At 45.1% G+C, this 12,186-nt stretch overlaps 1 protein-coding gene across 7 annotated transcripts in view; it reads left to right on the top strand.

Moving 5' to 3' along the window:
- LOC144499821 (F-box-like/WD repeat-containing protein TBL1XR1) overlaps positions 1 to 10,762 on the top strand; it is a 385,459-nt gene extending 374,697 nt beyond the window's left edge. For all 7 annotated transcript variants that reach the window (XM_078222335.1, XM_078222337.1, XM_078222340.1 and 4 more), the window contains 3 exons: positions 1,807 to 1,972; positions 3,007 to 3,108; positions 9,222 to 10,762. In XM_078222335.1, coding sequence (XP_078078461.1) covers positions 1,807 to 1,972; positions 3,007 to 3,108; positions 9,222 to 9,248 — 295 coding nt within the window. In that variant the 3' untranslated portion in view covers positions 9,249 to 10,762. The remainder of the gene's footprint in view (positions 1 to 1,806; positions 1,973 to 3,006; positions 3,109 to 9,221) is intronic.
- Positions 10,763 to 12,186: the final 1,424 nt, after the last annotated feature.

Below are 12,186 nucleotides of genomic sequence, written 5' to 3'. Positions count from 1 at the left end.
GGGCGAATATTCCCAGCCCAAAGTCTTTCCTCAATCAATTATGGGTTTTCTCTTGAGTAGACCTTTACCCAATGAGAACTGGATTGTGGCACCAACACACATAGGATGGTTTCTGTCCTGTAATTTGAGCTGGATGTGAGCCCAAATCTATAGAGAAATGGTAGCGTGCTCACCCACCACTGAGCGAATAGTGAAGACTTACCCAATGAGCGTACTGTGAAAGTCCTAATCAGCTGACACAGATTTTTAAAAAATGATCCAGCCATTATCAAAACACCATTTACTCAACAACCAAAATCATCTCCTCCTCCAGGCTTTTGTCTTTCAACTCCCTACCGAGGCGGAAGCTTTTTAACTCAGCACCGTTTCAAGCGGGCCAACGGCTCTCTGCTACTTCACACAAGTGGCTGTGCTGGATGTGTGAGTCAAAAGAGCAAGTGTTGACGAGCCCTTCAATCACCTCAGCTAAGCTCAATCTTATTCTCACCAGACATCCCCACACACTTTTCACTCAGGTCATTAGGCAGAGTGGAAGCCCAAGCTTATTTTTTCTTTCTGGAGCCCAGGTTTGCGACTCCTCAATGCAAAGGTCCGCTGATCTCGGGCAGGATTTTCCGTCCTTGGGGCTTGACTACAGCTCAGCCTTCAACACCATAATTCCTACGGCACTCATCTCCAAACTCCATGGCCTGGGGCTCGGCTCCTCCCTCTGCGACTGGATCCTGAACTTTCTAACGCACAAATCGCAATCAGTAAGGACAGGCAACAACATCTCCTCCACGATCATCCTCAACACCGGTGCCCCACAAGGCTGTGTTCTCAGCCCCCTGCTATACTCCTTATACACCTATGACTGTGTGGCCAAATTCCCCTCCAACTCGATTTTCAGGTTTGCTGATGACACCACGAAATGGGACGAATCTCAAACAATGACGAGACAGAGTACAGCAATGAAATAGAGAATCTGGTGAACTGGTGCGATGGCAATAATCTCTCCCTTAATGTCAACAAAATGAAGGAGATAGTTATCGACTTCAGGAAGCATAGTGGAGGACGTGCCCCTATCTAGAAGAAGTAGAAATGGTCGAGAGCTTCAGGTTTTTTGGCATGTCAGCTACAACTCTCACCAACTTTTACAGGTGCACCAATGAAAGCATTCTTTCTGGTTGTGTCACAGCTTGGTATGGCTGCTGCTCTGCCCAAGACCGCAAGGAACTACAAAGGGTTGTGATTGAAACCCAGTCCATCGCACAAACCAGTCTCCCCTCCATTGACTCTGTCTACACTTTCCTCTGCCTCAGAAAAGCAGCCAGCATAATTAAGGACCCCACACACCACAGACGTACTCTCTTCCACCTTCTTCCGACGGGAAAAAGATACAAAAGCCTGAGGTCTCATATCAACCGACACAAGGACAGCTTCTTCCCCGCTGCCATCAGACTTTTGAATGGATCTACCATGCACTAAGTTGATCTTTCTCTAGCTATGACTGTCACACTACATTCTGCACTCTTATTTCCTTCTCTGTGAACGGTATGCTTTGTCTGTATAGCATGCAAGAAACAATACTTTTCACTGTATAATACATGTGACAATAATAAATCAAATCAAATCAAATCCCGCCCCTCCAGATCTTTGACAATGAGTACTGTTGGACAAGCCACAAGTAATAAGGAAATTTTCTTGCCTATGTCCTTAAATGGCTCATTTTCTTCTCACATTGATATACCCAATGGCTTAAAACCATGTGCAGTAGTTGGGCAGGTTGCCATCGAATCAAAATTACTTTTACCTTTTATCTTTCAGTGCTTCATTTGATTCTACTGTTCGCCTATGGGATGTGGAAAGAGGAGTCTGCCTTCACACTTTAACCATGCACCAAGAACCTGTCTATAGTGTAGCATTCAGCCCTGATGGCAAATATCTAGCCAGTGGGTCATTCGACAAATGTGTCCACATATGGAACACTCAGGTAAGAGAGACAATACCATTTGCAACACTGACCACAGTCAGATTAGAGAAATCGTTAAATTGTTTTAGAATAATAGTTGCGTTTTAGATTTTTTTAAAAGAAGCGAGATTTGCAGCTGTATAAGGTGCTGGTGAGGCCACACCTGGAGTACTGTGCACAGTTTTTGTCTCCTTACTTGAGAAAGGATATACTGGCACTGGAGGGGGTGCAGAGGAGATTCACCAGATTGATTCTGGAGTTGAGAGGGTTGGCTTATGAGGAGAGACTGAGTAGACTGGGGCTTTACTCATTGAAATTCAGAAGAATGAGGGGAGATCTTATAGAAACATATAAGGTTATGAAGGGAATAGATAAGGTAGAAGTAGGGAGGTTGTTTCCACTGGCGGGTGAAACTGGAACTAGGGGCCATGGCCTCAAAATAACGGGGAGCAGATTTAGGACTGAGTTGAAGAGGAACCTCTTCACCCAAAGGTTTGTGAATCTGTGGAATTCCCTGCCCAGTGAAGCAGTTGAGGCGACCTCATTGAATGTTTTTAAGGCAAGGATAGATAGATTTTTGAACAGTAAAGGAATTAAGGATTATGGTGAGCGGGCGGGTAAGTGGAGCTGAGTCCACGAAAAGTTCAACCATGATCTAATTGAATGGCGGAGCAGACTCGAGGGGCCAGATGGCCTGCTCCTAGTTCTTATGTTCTTATTTCGGCCATGTTGTTGCAAAGATTCTTTCCATGTGAGCACTGGCGGTAAAGGGAAGCCAGTTATTTCTGAAATATAAATGGACTGCGTCACCTCACTTTTAATTGAATACATTGTGGTGTAAAGGACAAAAAAAATTGCTCAACATTTGAAGCAGACAACTGTGACTCCTGTGGAAAGGAAGACGGTGATCAGGATCATAATTAAGTTTAACCTGGAACTTGTCAGACTGTCATTGACATTTAAAAATGTCAGCAATCAAAGTAGATCCATTTCAAAAACATTCACCTGAAGTGTTTTCTCGGTATTCCAACAAATCAATGTGTTTGTTTTCGTAGACGGGAGCTCTAGTGCACAGCTACAGAGGGACCGGGGGAATCTTTGAAGTGTGCTGGAATGCATCAGGGGACAAAGTGGGAGCAAGTGCATCAGATGGCTCTGTAAGTATTTATGCTGTTCAATTTAGAGTCTGTCTGCACCCGCTACCTGCAAGTGATTGAAAGGTTTTTGCTCTATGTATCTGTCAGTGAACCTTGCATACAAGTGATCCAAAACAGACATTTTAAAATGTGTACGTGATTCCCTTAATAGCACATTCCCTCACATAAAATTACTTTTTAAAAAAAGATATTCAACAAAAAGATGCATTATTACAAAATAACTATTGCTGTGGAAGGCAATCCGACTCATTTTACGATCATCCATCCAGTCTGTTTGCTATTGAAGCAGTGAATGTGTTAACTTTTAAGAGTAAATAGCAAAGTTCAAGCAAAGGTGGGGGTGGACGGTGCAGTAATTAGCACTGCTGCCTGGAAGTGCCAGGGACACAGGTTCAATTCCAGCCTTGGTTGACTGTGCGGAGTTTGCATGTTCTCCCCATGTCTGCATGGGTTTCCTCCGGGAGCTCCGGTTTCCTTGCACACTCCAAAGATGTGCAGGTTAGGCGGATTGGCCATGCTAAATTGTCCCTTAATGTCCCAAATGTGTAGGTTAAGGGGATCAACGGGGTAAATAGATGCAGGAACAGGGATAGGGCCAGGGTAAGATGCTCTGTTGGAGAGTCAGTGCAGTCTCAGTGGGCTGAATGGCCTACTCATGCACTGGAGGGATTCTGTGATTCTATATATAGCTGGAGAGATCAGGGAAGCAAGCTGATGAAACAATCGGGCTGTGTTGGGAGATATTAAATATTACATCAACCAGGAGACACAGAGCAGCTTAGGTAGTAAAGCCAATGGATTTTAAAATTGGGGCAGGTTTCTAGAAATTGGATCACTCGTATTTTAAATTGTAGAGGAATTTTTGTTACTGCATTTACCATGTCAACCAAGTGTACTGCTCAAAATTAATTGGGAGAGACAGAGATGTTGCACAAATCAAGGTGTTAGCTAACCGAAAGAAAAACCAAAAGAGAAAATGCTGGAAAATCTCAGCAGGTCTGGCAGCATCTGTAAGGAGAGAAAAGAGCTGATGTTGCGAGTCCAGATGACCCTTTGTCAAAGGTGTTAGCTAATTTACTTGATATAATGGATGAATCAGGCATCAGAATACTTGAATTGGAGAAAAAAATTAAACATTATTAACAGAGAATCTGAATAAAAAGGAAACAATAGTTCATGTTGAAGCTTCCAGCAAATCGAGATTGAGTAAAGTTACAGGGGCTCATAATTAAAGTTGTCATAATCTGGGAATAGGAATAACTTCTACCAAACAGGAAAGATTGGAGGAAGTTTCCTCTGGGGATTTGATTTGTTTTCTTGGCCAGAGAGCAACATGCCGCACAGGGCTGTAAAATTCAGTCCTTTGAGATAGTAGAAACTGGAGCCTCAGTGATTCATGTGGAAGAACTAAAGCCAAGCTTATATCTGTTACATTATAGATTTATAAATGCCAGAACCTTTAAGAAAACTGTAACAGAATTCTTCCAGGAGTTCAGGCACTTCCATACAAGCCATACGTAACTTTGTGCTGTTCTTATCCATTAACGGGGTCTGTGGATTATCAGATAAACTGTGCTATACAAGCCATGTAACAAATTTATATCTATTAAATCTATTACATATGCTCAAAGTATATTTGAAGGTTAATTTATTGTCACAAGTAGGCTTACATTAACACTGCAATGAAGTTACTGTGAAAATCCCTTAGTCGCCACACTTAGGCACCTGTTCAGAGGGAGAATTTTGCATGGCCAATGCACCTAACCAGCACGTCTTTCAGACTGTGGGGGGAAACCGAAGCACCCGGAGGAAACCCATGCAGACACGGGGAGAATGTGCAGACTCCACACAGACAGTGACCCGAGCCAGAAGTCGAGTCTGGGTCCCTGGCACTGTGAGGCAGCAGTGCTAGCCACTGTGCCACCGTGCCGCCCTATCCCTTTAGACGCAGTGTTTGTCTCTCGACCAATTGGATATGATGTTTATTTTAATCTGGCAAGGCCAATTCAAATAAATGGACTAAAAATCCTACTTTAGAGAAAACTACCTCCTTAGATTGCCATGTCTCTCATTTCGGCAGTCTATCAATGACTCAATACATTAATGAACAGTCACCCCAGTAAGAACAGTTATGTTTGTATATACAGTGTTGTATTATATTTTAAAAAGATACTTAATAGGTAGTTTCATGGGGCTGTGAGAAAAATGTCACGGTTCACATGACACTTATTAAAATAGCTTGTCTTGTATTCTGTGATATTGAGGGCATCTGGCCCTCTGATTATATTGCAGTGTTTTTCTACAGCGTATAGCAGGAACAATTACTGTCACAACCACAATGAAGTTGTTAAAAATAATAAAGATAATTGGGTGGAATCGTCCCAAAATTTGTCAGAGTGTCAGTTTCAGACTGAAAACTGACGCGTTTTCTCTCCAGATTCTCTGGCACTCAGTGCCCGCAGAATCTGGAGGCATGGTTTGTGGCATCACTCTGACAGGGCCAGATAGAGCTGGCATGGCCGGCTCCATTGAGATTGGTGCACCATCTTTAAAGGGCGCCCCAATCTGCACAAAAGATAAACTACCTCCCCGCCTTCCCCCCACAGCGATATCCCATCCTAACTGGCACACAGGCTTCACCACGCCCCCACCATGGCATTCCCACCTCCCTCACCCACCACCTAGGCATTCCCCCAATAGGTATCAGGACACCCCCCCCCCCCCCCCCCATATCCTCCCCCAACATGCATCAGTGCCCCCCACCCATCCAAATGTAAGGGAACCGCCCAGTAGTTTACCTAGAGGGCACCCCCCCCACCCCCTGGCGCTGCCAGGTTGGCAATGCTGAGGATATCCCTTGCCACCTGGGGGCTATACTTTCCTGCGTGTGCCCAGCATTGTCATCAAATGAAAACCAGGAGTGATCTGCACCGGTGTGACATCACGCTGGCTGGGTGGGAAAATAGGTGGCGAGCGGAAATAGCAACATCAAGCCCACTAAATACATTATAATCGATGCTAAGATATGTTAATCAGGCTCGCGCCCTTCTGAAGCGTTAACCTGATCCCGTCAGGAGGGGGACAGGGAAGATCCTGAACTGAAATCTCGCCCGCACAAATCTCGTTTTTGGCTTCTCGCGAGATTTAGCGGTCAATATGGGATTTGCTATTCGTACTGGAATTTCCAATATTTGCCAATTATAATGCCAAGTCTTGCTACATATTAAACATGTTTTATTCCACGTTAAATAGAGACTGAAAGAAAACATCTCGGGGGCAATTCTCCCAAAAAAGTTTGAAGTGCTGAATTTGCGGGAAAACTGGTGTAAATCACGATTGTTTTTCCAATGGGAGTTCAGGATCGAATCTGAGGTCACGATCGTGAATATCATTAAAAGCTCGAGGGGCGGGGCCTATTTGCACCAGAGTCTGAAAGTTCCGGAACTCTGCGCATGAGTAGTGGCCCCAGTCTGTCAGCCTGCAGTGCTGCCCCTGCAGCAGCACCACCCCCCAATGGCCCGATCGCGGCCCCCATGACCATTCCCGGGCCAGCCCCGACAACCAGCCCCACTCACCCCGCCATCCCATCACGGAGCACCCCGATCTCCAATGCCCCCCTAACCCTAACCCCAATGGCAGACCTCACCCCAGCTCACCCCGATCGCTGGCCTCCCTTCAGTCCTAACTGATCCCAGTGGCAGAGTGACCCCCACCCCCAGGGGATGCTCCAAAGCCCCACCCTCTTGGCACTGCCCCATGCCCGGTGGGCAGTGCCCAGGTGCTCCTTGCGCATGGGCACTTTGCCCCGCCCCCATGCCTGACCCCCTGGGGGGCCCCGATTCCCCCCCCCCGCCCCCCACTTCATTCCAGCAGGCCTCCTGCTAGTTCCCCGAAAATGGGGAGCTACTCTAAATCCCGCCGAGGTGAAATGGTACTGGCAAGGTGGGAGACGCTATCGGGCCCGGGGAATTCAGCCCCGGGCCTGATAATCACATTTAAATTGCATTCAAATAAGATTAAAATAACTTACCTGCCGGTCCTGCCGGTTTCCAGTGTGGTCCCAACCGTGCCGGATATCCAGCACTCGGAGATGGGGAACGTCGGGAACGCATGCGCAAATCCTGCAAAATGGCCCACACGCGATTCTCCTGGCCCGATGCATGAAAAAAGTAGCACGTTGGGATGGGAGAATTGTCCCCCTATTATTTTAGAGTGTACTTTACAAATGGTATTACAGTTACCAGAGAGAAGAATCTGAGCCAAAGTCTTCTCAAAATTAGTCAGCACGAAGAAAGGCATGGCTATTATTGGAGTTTTATTCTTTTGAACAACTTAATAGGGTGGTATGTCTTGAGGAAAAGCATTTGCAAAGGGTGAAAAGCAGCGATACAGGAAATGAATTTTGTCCAAATGAAGCAAAGAATTGTGTTTCCTATTTCAGGTATTTTTGTGGTCAGCAGGGAGAGGGATGTCAGTAATTGTCAAATTAAACTTTTCTTTTAGGACAATATAAGCTATTACAGGGCAGGTTCGGAGTGGTGGGCAGCAGGGGTGCTTTAAGCCTGAGCACAGGAGAACATCCCTCTCCACCTATCTTCAATTTTTCTGCTCTCCCCTGGAGCAAGTCCCTGCAGCTGCTTTAACCTGGCTATTCATTGGGCTGTGGCCCATTCTAACTAGAAAGCAAACTCAAGGCATCCAGGCCCATTTCATCCAGAAGGGCATAGGTTTAAGGTGAGAGAGGAGAGATACAAAAGGGTCCAGAGGGGCAACTTTTTCACACACAGGGTGGTGAGTGTCTGGAATGAGCTGCCAGAGGTAGTAGTGGAGGTGGATACAATTTTGTCTTTTAAAAAGCATTTAGACAGTTACATGGGTAAGATGGGTATAGAGGGATATAGGCCAAGCGCGGGCAATTGGGACTAGCTTAGTGGTTTAAAAAAATGGGAAGCATGGACAAGTTGGGCTGAAGGGCCTGTTTCCATGCTGTAAACCTCTTTGACTCTATCTGTGACTCTAATCATTGGGCTGAATTTTGTCGATGGAGTCACAATCCCAAATTCTGCTTCAATTCGGGGCTGAGGATCCGAGACTGGCCGCAGTGGTTTGCCAGTACAGACATCCTGGCAGTCGGCCCATTAAGAAAGCACCGCCAGGAACTCCGTCCAGTTGAGGACAGTGGGTGGAGCAGGGAAACAAGAGGCTCAATCAGCAGCCCCATAGACCGATTCAACCAACAGCCCCACAGACATTAGGGGGCACCAGATGATCCCACCAGCGTGAACAGTCAGAGAATTCCGGCCACAGTGCTGTTAGGGAGGTTTTGGACTCAGTCACAGTGAAAGAATGGCAATATTATTCCAAGTCAGGAAGGTGAGTGGATTGGAGGGTGAACTTCCAGGTGGTGGTGTTCACAGGTGTCTGCTGCTCTTGCCCTTCTCGATGATAGGAATGGTGGGTTTGGAAGGTGCTGCCTAAGGAACCTTGTTGAATACCTGCAGTGTAATCTTGCAGATGGTACTCACTGCTGCCTCTCTGCGCTTCTTTCAAATGCTTTTTTTTATTAGTGTCACAAGCGGGCTTACATTAACGCTGCAATGAAGTTACTGTGAAGATTCCCTAGTTGCCACACTCCAGTGCCTGTTCGGGTACACTGAGGGAAAATTTAGCATGGCCAATGCACCTAACCAGCATGTCTTTCGGACTGTGGGAGGAAACCGCAGCACCCGGAGGAAACCCACGCAGACACAGGGAGAACGTCTGCACAGACCAGGCTGGGAATCGAACCCGGGTCCCTGATGCTGTGAGGCCGCAGTGCTAACCACTGTGCCACCGTGCTGCACTAAAGTGTTATTTTAAAAATAGCACTACGTAGAGTAGGAACTTTACTCTTAAATCAGGTTCTTATTGCCTCAAATCCGGAATATGGAAGTTGAGTTTTTTGACAGTTCTATGGGTAAATCTAGTATTTGCTGGTTAGTCACAATCGCATCTAAAACATGGTTCTGAGTGCAACCGGCTAGCCGATTGAACAATCAATGCTGTCTTTTTCTTTCCCCCAGAAGAATTGTGATCAACAATTGCTAATTCGTTTTTTCTTTTGATTTTCACAGGTCTGTGTGCTTGATCTACGGAAATAGCAAAATAGCAGGATAACAGGATGTAAGATTAGACCGGCAGTGAATGTGTGGGTGGCAAACACGCTCCTTCACCGTGTGTCAGCTCCAGAACTACAAGAACCTGACTTTTTAAAGTGAAACGGTTAAAACCAGCTCTCCCTGTCCTTTTAATTCTGATTCCCCCACACCCCCCTCCTCCCAAAAAAAAAAATGATTTTATTGTCTGCAAACAACACCCTCCCCTCCACTCACCCTGCCCCAGCTCCCGCTCCCCCCCCCTCCCCCCCCAACCCCTCCAAATGGAAACCCAGTCGTGCGCTGGCATTTTCACCAGTTGAACTCTTCAGCCTTGGAATGTCACGTAAGGAAACTGCGTCAGTCAATGTTTTGGGGTTTTCAACAGGACAGATGATGGCAATTTATGTTCGTGACTGAGAGCATTGTGCCAAACTGCAGATGCTGTGATGTACCAAAAAAAAAAGTGGGAAAAAAAAAACACAGAAAACAGACCAACGAAAAAAAAGGAAATAATGTAGATTTTCCTTTCTTCATATACTTTCCTCATTCTGGTTTGGACACTACAGTGCTGCTGAAAATGAAGAATAACATTGTGTGCGGTCACAGCGAAATAATCTGCTACTTTGTAATAGCAACACTTTATATTTTCTGGATTTTTGTTTTTTTTGTTTTTAAAAAGAAAAATGTTTTAGGGACGCTGGAGTATTATGTAGGTTCCTAAAAAAAAAAAGAAGCTTTTACCAGGGTTGGATGTGAATGATTTTGTTTCTAGAAGCTGCAGGGAGGAATTTGTGGGGCTTTAAAACTTAAGCTTTTCTGAACTGCTGATAGACTTGCTTACATTTACTGTGCTTCAGGTCGTGATCTTTTGGAAAAAGGCACTTCTACAGAGAACTGCATATAAAAAGTGCTTTACATTTGAGAAGGTGAACTTGTCACCAGCTTCATACAGGGAAAGAAGACTCACGGGAAGATCCCCAGTGTATTTTTGAAAAAAAAAAATAACAAAAGAAATATTTGTAATTTTTACCTTTAATCACACACACCAGACCTTAAGAGCCAGAACGGCAAACCACAAACCTAGCAGACACTTCGTTTTAAAGAAATGCGAGAAATGAGACATCTTAACACTGTACAAGAGCTTAAATTCTTTAATCTCATTGCCATGCTTTAGGTCCTTTTTGTTTTTTAAAAAAAAAACTATTTGCTAACAAAAGCTGTTGAGAGCCAAGTGAGGTGCACTTTGTCTAATGTAAGGGTCTGCTTTGTTTTGTTTCTGGGTTTTTTGAATATGTTCCTTGTCATACGCAGAGAGTTCATCTGTTTAAAATCTGTGTTCTGGCTTTCGTTGCTTTTATTGTCTGTGTCAGACTGTCAGCCAGACTTTGTTCCTTCTCCTTGCAGCCTCTCAGGAGTTTAGGTCAGAGGAGATCACGTGACCTTTTCTGTTTCTTCTAATCCAGAATGTGTGATGTAGCTCATGTGCTCATTAAAAGAAAACAAATCATCAAATCATATTCAATGTCTTGAATAAATTGCTATATTTTGATATTAGAAAATATGATTCTGTGATTTTTATTTTTCCTCATTTTAAAATGGTTTAGGTTTACTTTTGCACCTTTTGGCGGTCGCAGTCTTGCGAACAGGTCACGACTGACGACCTCAGCTATTAAACGTCGGGATTTTTGGAGCATGAAAATACGCAGAACTCTATAATCGCTGAGTTCACTCGCCGGTATTGCAACTCAGCCAGACAGACCAGGAAGGACCAGATTCAGTCAGCTGGCTTGGCACTAGGGACGCCTGCCATTGGTTTCACTGCCCTTTAGCTGAGACCCACACCGGATGTGTCAACTGACGAGTCTTGCTGACAAGTGTGCATGTGATGGGGAGGCAATGGCCTAGTGGTATTATCGCTAGACTATTAATCCAGAAACTCAGCTAATGTTCTGGGGACCCGGGTTTGAATCCTGCCATGGCAGATGGTGGATTTTGAATTCAATAATAAAACAAATCTGGAATTAAGAATCTACATATGACCATTGTTGATTGTCGGAAAAAACCATCTGGTTCACTCATGTCCTTTAGGGAAGAAAATCTGTCGTTGTTACCTGGTCTGGCCTACATGTGACTCCAGAGCCACAGCAATGTGGTTGACTCTCAACTGCCCTTGGCAATTAGGGATGGACATTAAATGCTGGCCAGCCAATGATGCTCATGTCCCACAAATGAATGAAAGAAATGTCAACACTGGGGAAAACAGGACTGGACTTGACTGATGTTCATTTGGCGCTTTTCCGCATGTTTTGCTTTTTTTATTCCTTCCATATGACACGGCGTTTGTTGCCCATCCCTAACTACCCTTGGATTGAATGGCTTGCTAGGCCATTCCGGAATGCAGTTAAGAGTCAAGTTAAGGGGCTGCACAGTTGTTAGTACTGTTGCCTCACAGCGCCAGAGACCTGGATTCAATTCCCGGCTTGGGTCACTGTCTGTGTGGAATCTGCATGTTCTCCCCGTGTCTGCGTGGGTTTCCTCCGAGTGCTCTGGTTTCCTCCCACTGTCCGAAAGACGAGCAGGTTAGGTGCATTGGCAATGCTAAATTCTCCCTCAGCATACCCAATAGGCGCCGCAGTGTGGCGACGAGGGGATTTTCACAGTAACTTCACTGCAGTGTTAATGTAAGCCTACTTGTGATGCTAATAAATAAACTTTAAGAGTCAACCACATTGCTATGGGTCTGGAGTCACGTGTAGGTCAGATCGAGTAATGCTTTCCTTCCCTAGAGGGACAGTCGTGGACCAGATGGGTTTCTAAGACAATTGATGATGGTTACTGAGACTAGTTTCATAATTTCAGATTTTAGTAACTGAATTTAAATTTCATCTGCTGCCATGTTGGGATTTGAATCTATGTACCTGAAAATTCCAGATTACTAGTT

Source organism: Mustelus asterias, chromosome 10 (assembly GCF_964213995.1).
Source record: "Mustelus asterias chromosome 10, sMusAst1.hap1.1, whole genome shotgun sequence".
NCBI lineage: Eukaryota > Metazoa > Chordata > Chondrichthyes > Carcharhiniformes > Triakidae > Mustelus > Mustelus asterias.
The sequence above is the reverse complement of the archived record's forward strand: the minus strand, read 5'-3'. Positions and strand labels throughout refer to the sequence as shown.